General features: G+C 43.1%; 1 protein-coding gene across 1 annotated transcript in view; it reads left to right on the forward strand.

Moving 5' to 3' along the window:
• rbl2 (retinoblastoma-like 2 (p130)) overlaps positions 1-16,537 on the forward strand; it is a 133,005-nt gene that overhangs the window by 47,874 nt on the left and 68,594 nt on the right. The window contains exon 5 of the mRNA XM_078210886.1: positions 3,833-3,961. Coding sequence (XP_078067012.1) covers positions 3,833-3,961 — 129 coding nt within the window. The remainder of the gene's footprint in view (positions 1-3,832; positions 3,962-16,537) is intronic.

Raw genomic sequence — 16,537 nt, forward strand, 5'->3', positions numbered from 1 at the left:
TCCTGGTTATGATATCTGGTAGGTTTTGTTCTGATCAAAAAGTTCTCTGGGGTTAACATTTGCAAGGAATGTGGGGGCACATTCAGATGAAGTGGTTCCAAATCTGTAAGTATTACAGTTTTACAGTTTGTAGATGCGTACTTAATTGTGCGGTTTGATGGTTTTGTTAACTGCCTTTTGATTAGGCTTACAATGTCACATTGAATATGGGGCCAATTTCTAAAAATTGTCTATCACAAATAGCCTATTTTTGCAATGCATTTTTTTGCTTTCAAATATTATCCCAGGATTTGTTTGAATTGCAGTTCCCCAACTCCACAATTGTTGCCATCAATTAATAATGTTCACGTGATAATTTTAATGTTTTGTGTAACAATTCCACCTCACTTTGTCAGGTTCGATTCCAAGCTTGGGTCACTGTCTGTGTGGAGTTTGCACATTTTCCCCGTGTCTGCCGGGGTTTCCTCCGGGTGCTCCAGTTTCCTCCCACAGTCCAAAGATGTGCGGGTTGCGTGAATTGGCCATGCTAAATTGCCCCTTAGTGTAAGGGGGACTAGCTAGGGTAAATGCATGGGGTTATGGGGATAGGGCCTGGGTGGGATTGTGGTCGGTGCAGACTCGATGGGCTGAATGGCCTCCTTCTGCACTGTAGGATTCTATGATTCTATGTCTTAATTCCCACAATACATGCTGGGTTATGTCAAGATCATTCAGTAATTTAGTTATGTTAGCTGAACTTAAGCTTCCAGTAGATCTATATCAAAGCCAAATTATTATCAAATTTTCAGCTTCAGCCATTTTCCCCAGGTAGGTGACTGTTGAGGAACACCAATCCAGTTGCAGGTGATGCTTCTGCACCACAGTATTCCCAAGAGAAGCACTGACCCATTTTCCTCCTTTTCTCCTCCTGGGAAAAAAAACACAAAGATTTGCTCTGCGTATGCCCCTATACAGTCTAGGCTATGCAGATCCAATTGGTTACATAGCAATTTATTAATTTATAGATGTTACATGACCTTGGCACTTATGCCTTCTCAGGTTATATTTCAGGCTTTTGGGGCTAACATCTTCTGGGTTTGCACCCTTCTGTTCGCAGCCTCTTGTTTTAACACTGCAGTGATGTTACTGAAAATCCTCTAGACGCCACACTCCAGTGCCTGTTCAGGTACACTGAGGGAGAATTTAGCATGGCCAATACACCTAACCAGCACGTCTTTCGGACTGTGGGAGGAAACTGGAGCACCTGGAAGAAACCCATGCAGACACGGGGAGAACATGCAGACTGCACAGACAGTGACCTGAACCGGGAATTGAACCTGGGTCCCTGGCACTGTGAGTCAGCAGTGCTAACCACTGTGCCATCCTTGTTCTAAAGGGCTGGGACTAATGGTGGCGATCCTTTGTGGCTGTATCACCAAAGCTCTGCACCATCATCCTTTCTGGCCCACTATTTTACCATGCTCTTAATAGTCCCTTCTGATTTCTTTTGTTTTGGGGTTTGTACAGTTTCATTTGAATAGTATGGAACCATTTTATCATCTTCGCTAGTCTTAACACATATACCATCAGGCTCCCTTTTTCCACTATATGTTACACGGTCTCTTATACAATGGTTCAAACACGCCCACTCGAGCATAATTCCTTACCATCACCTGACCCCCTATGTCCCATTCCTGTGGTTTGTGTGGTTCTAGATTCATTTTGTTAGCGCAGTGTTTCCTGCCAGTATTCCCTGCAGCTTGCCTGTAGAGCTCTTCTAATTGTTTCTTCAGGTCTCTCAAAAATCTGTCTTCAGTTACTTCCATTTCCTGTCTTTCAGTCAGAACAGGTACCAATAAGAATACCAATCTTCTCATTGATCTCCCTGTCATCTGCTCATGAGGTAAATGCCCTGTTGTCTGAAAGGTACTTCCCCTAATATTCATCAAGACCAGTGGTAACACTTCATCCCATTTTTTTCTTTTGTTCATCCAGTTCTTTCCTAAACTTTCCTGTTCGGGTTCAATTTCTGAGGACTGTGGATTATATCTTAAGTGCTATTTCTCTTCAGTGTCCAGCAGTTTCAGAATCGTTTGCATCACCTGATCTGATTCCATTTCCAGTCCTGAAAAATACCTCCTTCTCTCGGATTTTTGTTGTCGTTAGGGTGATAGCTGCCTTACATGGAACCACCTCAGCCCATTTGTTGAAGTTATTTACCAGAACTATCCCGTAGTAACATCGGAAATTGGAGCAGAAGTAGGCCATTTGGCCCATTGTACCTGCTGCACCATTCAAACAGATTGTGACTGATCATCTACCTCTTACGCCATTTTACTACTATCCCCATATACTTTGATGTCATTAGTATCCAGAAATCTATCGATTTCCGTCTTGAACATGCTCTCAGTAACTGAACTTCCATACTGCTTTGGGGTAGAGAATTCCAAAGGTTCATCACCTTCTGAGTGAGTACTCAGTACATCCCTCTGCTGGATGTTAGGCAAGGTATTATACAATCTACCTGCAGGCACTGCCAGTGCTCTGCTAACCTTCCTGTATGTCTCAAAGGTGACTTCCTCCTTGTGGATCTGGATTATTGGCCGCACAAGTAATACAATTATGACAAAAGTCCTCTACTTCCTCTGTCTGATGAGGCCACCTTCCTGCATAGTCATGTTTTCCATGCACTAAGGTGGTCTGCCCTGGTTCCCCTGTACTACTTGGAGAAAACCTTCCCTCTGGGCTGTAGACACCAGCCATTTGTCATTCTGAAATAAGAATTCTTTAATTCTTCTTTAATTCTCATTTCAGAGTCCCTCAATTGTCTCCCCCTTTTCTAGTTTGCTTAACACCTCCCTGAGTACTAATTGCAGACATGCTTGACTTAATACATTGTGTTAAGAGTTAAGGGCGTTTTTGCAAATTGTGATAATCTGTATATCTTTGTACAAAACCCATTGCAAGTCCATAACATTTCTGGAAAACTTTTCGCTTTCAAGGTCATTGGGGGGAATTTTTCCATCTCACCCACCACGGGAATCGTAGCAGGCGGGGGGCAGACCATGCAAAGGTCCGTTGATCTCAGGTGGGATTTTCCGGTTGTGGGGCTAGCGCGGCTGGAAAGTCCTGCCCAATTGCCTTTGAAAACAAAGATCCATCAAATGCCAAAATTGCTACTCCAAGTACAATTTTTAACCTGCATCATCACAATCCCATGCCCATGTATATGCTTGTAAATGAACAGAGTTGTTCATGAAATAAAATGGAAAGAATTGTTTTCAACTGTTTATTAGGCACAGATAGTGTACGAGTTTTGATGTTGCCTTTGTTACTATGGTTATATTCAAGGCCGTGATACACTAGTGTGATTTGGAGACAAATCAACTATATGAAAGATTTATTTTGCTCATTTCGGACAGAATAGCCTTCTTATTGTTTCTCTCTTTTCCCTGGTCAGAAAGTTGGAGCAGTCCCCAGACTCACTCTAGTCCCATTGCTAGTCATTATTAAGAGTGAAGTTGCATTGATTGAGAAATGTTGAATTTGACCATAACAAAGCCAGAGTTGGGAATCATAAAACTGAATCATCTGGCCATGAAGTCAGCATTCTCATGTTGTAGATCCTGAGCTTCCTCAAAATCCATATTGAGTTTGCTAGAAGGTTATTTTCTATTCCAAAAATATTGAATAGTTTCTCCAGAATCTTTCAAAATAAGAAATTACTGATTAATATTTCAGTAACACCATATACATGACATAAAATCACGTATAGTAAAATTGTAAAGATCTAATGGTGTAAATAGTAGTGTTTGTTAACAAGTATTAACAGGTTTTCTTTTTTTTTGTATAGGAAATTTCCCCATGATCAGTGATGATCTTGTTAACTCGTATCATCTTCTGCTTTGTGCACTTGACCTGGTATATGGGAGTGCACTGCTTTGCTCTCACCGTAAAGATTTACTGAATCCCAATTTCAAAGGTAGGTCCTTTCTGAAGCTACAATCTTCAACTCAATTAGTTGTTTAAAAGCCCCAAAAAATGAAGAGGCTTATGTAACAGGTTGTTTCCTTGAGAATATAAAGTTACTATTGTGGTAAATGTACATACAATCTAACTATGGTCTCACCACAATCTAACTATGGTCTCACCAAAAAGAGTATGACCGCAAAGTCTGGCCCCATAGCTTGAGTGGTTTTGGTGGTACAGGAGAAGCCAGTTGAAGTAAAAAAATGGTGGTGGGGTGGCCATTTCTAATCACTTCCAGTGTAGTATATGCTGATCACCATATTTCAAAGTTTATAGCATGGGTATTCCAGGCTTATGCTGGAAGTATGCAATGTGGGTGCATTAGTCACTGGCTGACACTGATTTGATGCCCAGCCTGACATTTTGGACCTTACTGTTGTTGGCACTCTTACCTCAAACACGTACAGCTCTATTTAAGAACATCGCCATCCAACTTGCAGATGAAGTATTATTGGTTATCTACTTGTTATTGTGGAGTTAGTGGAAGCACTGTGTTGTTGGAAGAAATGTGAGAAGTTGCCTATGTCAGAAGGGGAGTGGTTTGAACATTTGGAAGGAGTTGTATCCTTCTTGAAAGTCCTCTGATTATACCATCCCTCCCTGTCATTGGGTTATAGTTGTATTCTCCTTGGGCTGCAGCGTCAGAGGAAGATGGAGCAGAGGCAACAAGAAGGAGAAGCTACTAACAGAGGAAGAAGGCAGAGGACTGTCAGCGAGAGATTGTACCCCCCCCCCCTCCCCCACAACCCTCGAGTCGACAGGGGCACTTCTCCGACATTCACATAAGCCAAGAGCGACTGTGTTTCACCGAAGAGATGGTCACAGAAATGTGTCACCACTTGGAACCATATCTGCAGATCAGAGTAGGGTGAGGATGGTGCTGCTGGTGGCCACCAAGCTCTCTGTGACTGAACCTTTATAGTAAGAAGGGTACCTTTGAGACTTGATTACCTGTAAAGACTTGCATTCCAATCATTATTTTGTAAATTGAGTTTGTGTCTTTATATGCCCTGTTTGTGAATAGAACTCCCACTCAGCTGACGAAGGGGCAGCAAGCGCTCCGAAAGCTCGTGGCTTTTGCTACCAAATAAACCTGTTGGACTTTAACCTGGTGTTGTGAGACTTCTTACTGTGTTTACCCCAGTCCAACGCCGGCATTTCCACATCCTGAATTTATGCCAGCGGATCTTTCCAAGTGCTTATACATACATTCAAGGGGCAGAGGAAGAGAAGGAGGAGGAAAAGGATGATAAGGATGAAGAGATAGGGAAGAAGCAGGTTGCACGCCCATAGTCTGGCCAGGAAGTTCGTGCCGTAACAGGGCTAAGACTTCACACTATATTTTTACGAAATATAGATAACTTCATGTCTAATTTCTAAAGTTGTAAAAAAAACTGAACAACGCCGTTTTAAAATGACAACAGCTCTGTCTGGCTGTGACCCTAAACAAAGGACTTTTCAGGGCAGTATCATAGAGACTTTTGCCTCATTATCTCTGCAGAGATCAAATTCAAAGGGAATTATACAAGGGTCATCTACATTTCATAAGCCAGGCCTGGCTTTCAGAGTCTACAGGTCTACTAGGACAAAAGACCCTGCAACCTTCCCATCAAGAGTCGTACTTTGAGTGGGCTGAATAAATCAGCATGAAGTGGCAGGTGGGGGAGGGGGGTACATAGTGAACTTCCATTTTGTGAATTGTTGCTAGTTGACAGATATGTGGAGGAGTGATGTTTACCCAGACTGGGGGTGGGGGGGCGGGGGGGGGGGGTGCTGTGTGTGTGGTGTGTGTGTGTGTGTGTGTATGCATTCATAAAGTACGTTGTCACCTATTTTCCCATTCTATGTGTAGAATTTCCATTTGCTGACATTACATTGTTTTCTGGCTTTTGCATATATTGTTCAACCATTCTATATTTTTAAAAACTTGCGGCTCACTTCCAGCACCACATCTAATTTGAAATCATCTCTATCATTTCAGTACTTTGCCATCTTCCTGCAATTCCCTGTTTGGATCTCTCCAACCAGATTTCCACCCCTGCCACAGTATCAAAATAACCTAATCAGGTTCAGAAATTATATTCCAATGTTATTAAGTTCTTGAGCAGTATCCCAGTTCAACCTCGCACGCTTTCAACATATTTGTCGCATGATCTTTATCCAATGCCTCTCCTCCATTGTCCAGCTCACCAACACTGCTGTTGATTGGTTTCATTTTCTACTTTTACTTCTTGGTTCATGGCTAGAACATCTCCACCAATGGCTTCTCTTCCTGCCAACACTTTCACCCCAGGAGTCCTTCAAGGTCTATCCTTGACTATTCCTCTTTATGATCTGTAGGCTGCCCCTGTGCAGTGTCAATTGGAGACCCGCAATCTGCTGCTGCAGATACACTGCTCGCACCCAGATTTATCTCTACACCACCTATCTCATCTCGCCAATGCCACTGTGTTGTTAAGTTGTCTATCTGACATTCAGTCTAACATTTGGTAAGATCAATGCTACAGTGTTTGCCATAGTTTTTGTATTATTGCCACTGATCTCTACGACTTCTCCATGACAAATGCTGCCTACTTCAACCACTCTAACATCTCCTCCCTCCAGCATTACTTGGGCTAACTGCTGCTGAAATCAATCATTCAAGTCTTAACCACCTCCGGTGTCATATGGGTTGAATTTTGCCGGAGATGTGGAGGCAGGTTCACAGGTGGAGGAGCAAGGATATTCATAAAATTGCATATTGGCCAGCTTGTCGACACAGTCTTGCTGCCAGTTCAGTTGCTCAGGGGCAGACTGCCACAGGAATCGTCAACCTACCCCATGGAGACAGGCAACCTATTAGGCCAATTAGGGTCCCACAGTGGCCATTTTCAGAACCTATTGGCAATTTCCTGGTATCAGACCAACCCTTTGCTGACTGCAGAGGCCAGCTGAATTTGGAGGCTGCCACCTTGTGGCAGGACAAGGGACTATCAGCCCCACCTCTTACTGGCCAACGAATGAGACACAAGCATGAAAAGATGGCAGCCATGGTCGAAATCATTCCTGTGGTGGGATTTCCTGTCATCTTTCTGCCTCAGTAGTGCCCACTAAGGCTGTTGCCCGGTCAGTGCTGCAGGCCCTCTCATTGGGCTTGTTGCCTCAGGAATCCACCCTACATCATTAATTGGAAGACAAATACTGGAGTGGCTAATTAGGAAACTACCTCACATAAAGTTGAGCCAGTGGGTGCCTTGATGATGAGGATAAGATTGGGACTCTCATATCATCCCGATGTCAGATTTCCGACTCTCTCAGAAAATATCAGTCCAATAATTCCATTGCTTTTCTGGCCTACCTTCCATTCTCCATAAACTTCACTTCGTCCAAAACTCTACTTCCCATGTTCTATTGTACCTCAAATCCTGCTCAACCTGTACCTTAGTTTCCAATCCCCAAACCCTAACACTTAAAATTCACAACGTTGTGTTTTATGTCCTTTATGGACTTCCCTGTGCCTATTTCTTTAACCAACCATGCCCCTTGAACTTTGCTTCCCTAACTTTGGCCTTTTATGTACCCTGCACCACTCTCCCCTCCTCCTACTATTAGTGGCCATTTCTTTTTGTTTATATATCCAATTCAATCCAATCAAAGTCCAATTCAAAGTCTCAGCAAGTGAGACATTCCAGATCCAAGCTGACAAGACAGACTCACCACTTCCTGTCTTGGGCTTGATCTACCTGATCCAAGCTGATTGGAGTAAGCATTGCACCTCCTCCAAGGCTCGATCTCATTTGCATCTTACCCAAAAGGCCGAGATGCCGCTTTAAAAAATTGCTTCAAATGAAGCCTCAGTGTAACCTCCTGACTTCAAACAAATGCAGCACATCGATACTACACTTGATCTTAGCCAAAAGGTGTTAGTGGCCATTTTTCTTTTTGTTTATACATCCAATTCAATCCAATCAAAGTCCAATTCAAAGTCTCATCAAGTGAGACATTCCAGATCCAAGCTGACAAGACGGGGCTCTCACTTCTTGTCTTGGGCTTGATCTATATGATCCAAGCTGATTGGAGTAGGCATTGCACCTCCTCCAAGGTCTCATTTGCAGCTTAGCCAAAAGGCCAAGATGTCGCTTTAAAAAATTGCTTCAAATGAAGCCACAATGTAACCTTATGACTTCAACCAAGTACAGCATGTCGATATTACACTTGATCTTAGCCACCCTTCCTTAAACTTCTCCAGTTCCCTCTTCTCCTTTAATACGATTCTTTAAACTACAGCTTTTGCCAAGATTTAGGTCACCCTTCCTAATACTGCCTTCTGTCGCTCAACATCTATATTTTCCTTACAACTCTACGAAGCACCCAACAACATTTCATCTATATTAAAGGAGCTAGATAAATGCAAGTTGATGTTGAGTTTCTGAATTGCAGTCACTTATGTAAATTAGAAACTGTCATAGTCCCTGAGGTACCCCAGTCAGTACTTTCCCTCATTTCAAAATAACTCCTCTAATGAGTGCTCACCATTTCATAGACTCCAGCCAGTTTCCTGTCTGATCCCAGGGTACATCTGGAACCCTCACAGCTTCACTGTACACCATCTTGCAAACCGATGTTGATTTTTACAGGTGGGCCACTTGTGGAGGAGTAGGGAATTTCAACTTTGGACATTAACACATTAATTATTTTAATCTTATGAGCTGAGAAAATGATAAACAGGCATTGATTTGGCACCAACCTTCCTGCACTATTTTTCTCTATCATTTGCCTGTAATTTGTCACAAATTGGCTGATAAATAGGATGAAAATTTAATGTGGCCATGATACCAGGATTAGATTGGGAACATTCTTTCTGAATCTACCCTATGGTGGGGGGGATTCAAAACTAGGGTTCATAGTTTGAAGATAAGGAGTAAACCTTTTAGAATGGAGATGAAGAGAGCGAGATTCTGTGGAATTCACTACCACAGAATATAGTTCAGGCCAAAACGTTGAGTGATTTCAAGAAGAAATTAGATATAGCATTTGGGGCTAAAGGGATCAAGGGATATGGATGGAAGGGGGGATCAGGATATTGAATATGATGATCAACCATGATCAAAATGAATGGCTGAGCAGGCTCGAAGAGCTGAATGACCTACTAGAACCATAGAACCATAGAAAATTACAGCTCAGAAATAGGCCTTTTGGCCCTTCTTGGCTGTGCCGAACCATTTTTTGCCTAGTCCCACTGACCTGCACTTGGACCATATCCCTCCACACCCCTCTCATCCATGAACCCATCCAAGTTTTTCTTAAATGTTAAAAGTGACCCCGCATTTACCACTTTATCCGGCAGCTCATTCCACACTCCCACCACTCTCTGCGTGAAGAAGCCCCCCCTAATATTCCCTTTAAACTTTTCTCCTTTCACCCTTAACCCATGCCCTCTGGTTTTTTTCTCCCCTTGCCTCAGTGGAAAAAGCCTGCTTGCATTCACTCTATCTATACCCATCAAAATCTTATACACCTCTATCAAATCTCCCCTCATTCTTCTACGCTCCAGGGAATAAAGTCCCAACCTATTCAATCTCTCTCTGTAACTCAGCTTCTCAAGTCACGGCAACATCCTTGTGAACCTTCTCTGCACTCTTTCAACCTTATTTACATCCTTCCTGTAACTAGGTGACCAAAACTGTACACAATACTTTAAATTCGGCCTCACCAATGCCTTATATAACCTTACCATAAAACTCCAACTTTTATATTCGATACTCTGATTTATAAAGGCCAATGTACCAAAGGCACTCTTTACGACCCTATCCACCTGTGATGTCACTTTTAGGGAATTCTGTACCTGTATTCCCAGATCCCTCTGTTCGACTGCACTCTTCAGAGTCCTACCATTTACCCTGTACGTTCTACTTTGGTTTGTCCTTTCAAAGTGCAATATCTCACACTTGTCTGCGTTAAATTCCATTTGCCATTTTTCAGCCCATTTTTCTAGTTGGTCCAAATCCCTCTGCAAGCTTTGAAAACCTTCCTCATTGTCCACTACACTTCCAATCTTTGTATCATCAGCAAATTTGCTGATCCAACTTACCACATTATCATCCAGATCATTAACATAGATGACAAACAACAATGGACCCAACACCGATCCCTGCGGCACACCACTAGTCACAGGTCTCCACTCAGAGAAGCAATCCTCCACAACCACTCTCTGGCTTCTTCCATTGAGCCAGTGTCTAATCCAATTTACTACCTCCCCATATATACCCAACGACTGAACCTTCCTAACTAACCTTCCATGAGGGACCTTGTCAAAGGCCTTGCTGAAATCCAGGTAGACAACATCCATCGCCTTCCCTTCATCCACTTTCCTGATAACCTCCTCGAAAAACTCTATTAGATTGGTCAAACATGACCTACCATGCACAAAGCCATGTTGACTCTCCCTAATAAGTCCCTGTCTCTCCAAATATTTGTAGATCCTATCCCTTATCACACCTTCCGATAACTTGCCCACCACCGACGTCAAACTTACTGGCCTATAATTTCCCGGATTTCTTTTGGAACCTTTTTTAAACAACGGAACAACATGAGCCACCCTCCAATCATCCGGCACCTCCCCCGTGAATACTGACATTTTAAATGTGTCTGCCAGAGCCCCTGCAAGTTCAACACTAGCTTCCCTCAAGGTCCGTGGGAATACCCTGTCCGGTCCTGGGGATTTATCCACTCTGATTTGCCTCAAGACAGCAAGCACCTCCTCCCCTTTAATCTGTAAAGGTTCCATGACCTCCCTACTTGTTTGCCCTATTTCCGTAAACTCCATGCCCGTTTCCTCAGTAAATACGGATGCAAAAAAACCATTTAGTATCTCCCCCATCTCTTTTGGTTCCATACACAGTCTACCACTCTGGTCTTCAAGAGGACCAATTTTATCCATTACTATCCTTTTGCTGCTAACATACCTATAGAAGCTCTTTGGATTTTCCTTCACTCTGTCTGCCAAAGCAACCTCATGTCTTCTTTTAGCCCTCCTGATTTCCCTCTTAAGTAGCTTCTTGCACTTTTTATACTCCTCAAGCATCTGATCTGTTCCTTGCTGCCTGTACATTTCATACAACTCTCTCTTCCTCTTAATCAGTGTTACAATTTCCCTCAAGGTTCCTTATTCCTATTTACTTTGCCTTTAATCCTGACAGGAACATACAAACTCTGCACTCTCAAAATTTCTCCTTTGAAGGCCTCCCACTTTCCATTTACATCCTTACCAGAGAACAGCCTGTGCCAATCCACACTTCCCAGATCCCTTCTCATTTCATCAAATTTGGCCTTTTTCCAGTTCAGAACTTCAACCCGAGGACCAGATCTATCCTTGTCCATGATCAGGTTGAAACTAATGGCATTATGATCACTGGATCCAAAGTGTTCCCTCACACTCACATCCATCACCTGTCCTAACTCATTTCCCAATAGGAGATCCAATATTGCATCCTCTCTAGTTGGCACCTCTATATACTGATGTAGAAAATTTTCCTGAACACATTTTACAAACTCTACCCCGTCTAAACCTTTAACAGTATGCGAGTCCCAACCTATATGTGGAACATTAAAATCCCCTACTATCACAACTTTGTGTTTCTTGCAGTTGTCAGCTATCTCTCTGCTGATTTGCTCCTCCAATTCTCGCTGACTATTGGGTGGTCTATAATACAACCCATTAATGTGGTCATACCTTTCCTATTTCTCAGCTCCATCCATAGGGCCTCTGTAGACAAGCTCCCTAATCTATCCTGCCTGAGTACCGCTGTAACATTTTCCCTGACCAACAATGCCACCCCCCCACCTTTTATCCCTCTGCCTCTATCCCGCCTGAAACATTGGAACCCTGGAACATTGAGCTGCCAGTCCTGCCCGTCCTGTAGCCAAGTTTCACTAATGGCTATAATGTCATATATCCATGTGTCTATCCATGCCTTCAGCTCGTCTGCCTTCCCCACAATATTCCTGGCATTGAAATAGACACACCTCAAAAGGTTATTTCCACCACACTCAACCCTTCCATTTGTGATTTTGCTTGAACTAACCTGTCTTTTTACCCCTGCTCCACTATCTGCTCTGGCACTCTGGTTCCCATCTCCCTGCAAATCTAGTTTAAACGCTCCCCAATAACACTAGCAAACCTCCCTGCAAGTATATTGGTCCCCTTGTAGTTTAGGTGTAACCCATCTCTCTTGTACAGGTCCCACCTGCCCCAGAAGAGGTCCCAATAATCCAAGAATCGGAAACCCTGCCCCCTACACCAGTTCCTCAGCCACATGTTCATCCGCCCAAGCATCCTACTCCTACCCTCACTGGCACGTGGTACAGGTAGCAATCCTGAGATTACTACCCTCGGGGTCCTGTTTTTTAACTTCCTCCCAAGCTCTTCGTACTCACTCTTTAGGACCTCTTCCTACCTACGTCATTTGTACCGATGAGTACCACAACATCTGGCTGATCACCATCCCACTTTAGAACGCTGTGCACGCGACCAGAGACATCCCTGACCTTGGCACCTGGGAGGCAACAAACCATGCGAGAGTCTCTGTCCCGACCACAGAACCTCCTGTCCGTACCTCTGACCATTGAGTCCCCTATCACTACTGCTCTCCTCTTCTTCCTCTCACCCTTTTGCGCTGTAGAACCAGACTCAGTATCAGAGTTCCAGCTGTTGCAGCTTGTCCCAGGTAAAGCATCTCCCACAACAGCATCCAATTTAGTATACCTGTTGTGGAGGGGTATGGCCACAGGGGAACCCTGCTCTACCTGTCCTTTCACATTTCCATTTCCTCTCCTTACAGTAACCTAATTTCCTGTGCTCTGCTGCTTCGGTGTAACTACCTCCCTAAAGCTACTGTCTATATATTTCTCATTCTCCCGAATTAGATGGAGGTCATCAAGCTCCTTCTCCAGTTCCCTAACACGCTTTGCTAGCAGCTGCAGCTGGATGCATCTTTTGCAGGTGTTGTCGTCAGGGATACTGGATCTCCCACATCCTGCAAGAGGAGCATTCCAACATCTTGCCTGGCATTTTTATTTTACTCTAGGCTCTATTTTCTATGTTTCTATGTAATAAACCTATTGACTGTGGCACTGGAGAACAGACCATTCTAGAGATTCCTCTCAGGTGTAATCTGATTCACAACACCACAGTCTGAAACTACATCAATATAAGTGGTGTGTAGCAGGAAGCATTATCCTGGTAGTTTGCCACCGCTGTTGAATGAAGTCATACTCAGTAGTCACTACAAATATACCTCTGTGTGTAACAAGAAAGCAAGATTACACTTTCAAATTTCCACTGGTAATATTGTCAATAGCTCTGATGAAATATTTTTAGACTCTTCTGTTTCTTCTCAAGGCCTTCTTACTTTCTTCCATCTCAGTTGTGCCAAAAGATCAGGAGATGCTTGTGAAAATTTAGCGCTCATTTTAAAAAAACAATTATTTTGCTCTACAAGCTGGTCTCAAAATATTGCTTAATGTGAGAAGAAACTCATTGTCTGGAATTTTACCATCCTGCCCGCCACGGGAATCGGAGCAGGCGAGGGGCGGAGAATGGAAAGATCAGTTGACCTCGGGTGGGATTTTACTTTTTTGGGACAAGCAAGGCCATAAAATCCCACCCACTGTGCTTGCTAACATAGTTCCCATATAATGCATCTTCCAATGAAAATAATGCACCCAGGCTGATGTTGAATTGTCTCATAAAAACAGCTTGTGCCTACTATTAAAATATGGCCTGTGGCTTACATGATAAGTTATGAATATGAACATATGAAATAGGAACAAAAATAGACCATTCAGTCCCTGATCCAGGTTTTGAGAGTTTGTGTTTCAAGTTCTACATTCTCACCTACCATCCATAACCTTAGATTTTTGTTAGGCAGGCAAATAAATCTACCTCCGTCTCAAAAATAAGCAGTGGCCCTGCTTCCACTGCCTTCTGCAGCATAGAATTCCAAAGTTGAACAACCCTCTGAAAGAAAGTTCTCTTAATCTCTGTCCTAAAAAGACAACCCCTAATTTTAAAACCATGTCCCCTTGCTCTGGACTCACCCACAACAGAAAACATCCTTTCTATGCCCATCTTATTAAGACCACTCAGGACCTTACATACTTCAATCAAGTCACCCTTCACTCTTCTAAACTCCAGTGGAAACAAGCCCAGCTTGTCCAACCTATCCTCAGAAGACAACCTGCTCATTCCAGGTATCAATCTAGTAAACTTCCTCTGAACCATCTCCAATGCATTTACATTCTCCCATACTATATTTACTTGTGCGGAGAGTTGTGAGCTTTTATTCGTGGGACATGAGTGTCACTGGCTGGCCAGCATTTATTGCCCATCCTTAGTTGCCCGAGGGCAGTTGAGAGTCAACCACATTGCTGTGTCTCTGGAGTCACATGTAGACCAGACCAGTTAAGGACGGCAGATTTCCTTCCCGAAAAAAGGACATTAGTGAATCAAATGATTTTTTCCGACAATCGACAATGATCATGATCGTCAGTAGATTCTTATTTCCAGACTTTTTAATTGAATTCAAATCCCACCATCTGCAGTGGTGGGATTCGAACCCGGGTTCCCTGAGTTTCTGGATTAATATTCTAGTGATAATACCACGAGGCCCTCGTCTCCCTGTGGGGTAACTACTATGGTAATTAGTTGTGTTGTCGAACAAAGTCTGTGTATATGTCAGTAAACTGGAACTTGTAAAATGTATAACTCTGTAATCATGGCATAATAGCTCTCACTTCGATCTTCTGTGAACTGCATGTGCACAGACCATGGAAGGTGTAGATACTTGACTCAGAACAAGAAAATGAAAACTCTCCCATGTGCGACTGTGTTCACCCTGAAAAGACTATGGAACATATAGCGACTCAATACGTGATTTATAGATATGATAGAAACATCATAGCTATATGTTCTTCGACTCCGTAACCACTGAACGTACAATTATGATTCTTGCTCTAATCTACATCAGCCAAAAGAAAGGAGAAGGAATGAAGAACTGCTACTGCCTTGGGAATCGTATCCTAGCATGAGTTACCACCTTCAGAAGTGGAACGGAGAGAATTTTTAAAATGTCTCCAGGACCATGGAAACCTAAAACAGTGGCGTGTAGTATAAAGTGGTTTGTTACTAATGCAACCTATGGGGCAGTACAGTGGTACAGTGGTTAGCACTGTTACCTCACAGTGCCAGATACCCGGGTTTGATTCTGGCCTTGCGTGACTGTCTGTGTGAATTTCCTCCGGGTCCTCCAGTTTTTCTCCAACGGTCCAAAAATGTGCACTTTAGGTGGATTGATAAAAGTGCAGGGCTACGGGGATAGGGCAGAGGGGAGGAGCTGGGTGGAATGCTCTTTCAGAGAGTCATTGCAGACTCGATGGGCCAGATGGCCTCTTTCTGCACTGTAGGGATTCTATGGATGCCCAGTTTTTGAACCTTAAAACTGAATACGTTCCTCTTAATATACAAAGGGCCAAACATATGGTGTTCAGGAAATGAGTTCAGCCTGTATGCAATAAAATTCAATCCTGCATGCATTTTTCAGCAGGTTAGTGATCAGAAGCAGCACCTATGCTTGACATGAGTCTTCCTTTGCACTAGGACACTGCATTGGTCTAATTGCCCTACTACATTCCAACTCAAGTCTGTTAATTCAAAACAGATTGGGCAAAAAAAAACTGGGCCTTTCCTTGTCTTTTCGCACTTATCAACTGGTCAAATTGGCAGCACCCAATGTTTTTATTTTGTCTTGGACACATCTGAACTTGCGTCCTCAATGGGGCAGGGCTCCAAACATATGTTTCCACATCGTTTGGGAACATTGTACTTTTAAAATAATCTTTATTTTCCTGGCCTGCGCTTCATTTCTGGGCCAGATTTCCTTGCTCTTGTCTTCATTGGCAGTGTTGATAGATTTGGCTAATTGAACTTTGAACTCATTGTCAAAGGGCAAAATAACTGCAGCTCTTGTGGTAACTTTTTTACGCTGATCATGACCCTGTTCTGCCCCGAAAAAGCAGAATTCCGGAACAGCTATTTTAAATGAACTAAATAATCCCATTATATTCACATCATTTAAATTATATTCACACTGAAATCCCTCACACATGGTACACGCAGTGGTTATTATTTGGATGGACAGAGGGGGAATTTGCAGGTGCACTCGCAAATTTTGCTTAAAAGTGGAGAAGTGAACTTGCATTATCACTTCATCTCCACCATGCAGTCGTCACTAGAAGAGTTGAGACTGGGGTAAGGTTCCTGACCATCCCGGTTTCGACAGGAGTCTGCTGATATCAGAGGGTTGTATCCCGAGATCTGCCTGTTGGCAATATGGGAGGAAAGCTTCTTCAGAAATGACCAACACTTTTTGCGAATTTGTTGATTTAGATTGAGAGCAGGGCTAATGTTTTTTATATGGTGCAGCAGCTGCTTATCATTGCCACATTTCCGTTGTTATGACATTTTCTGTCTGACATTCAGTCTTGGATGACC

The sequence above is a fragment of the Mustelus asterias genome, chromosome 4 (assembly GCF_964213995.1).
Source record: "Mustelus asterias chromosome 4, sMusAst1.hap1.1, whole genome shotgun sequence".
Classification (NCBI taxonomy): domain Eukaryota; kingdom Metazoa; phylum Chordata; class Chondrichthyes; order Carcharhiniformes; family Triakidae; genus Mustelus; species Mustelus asterias.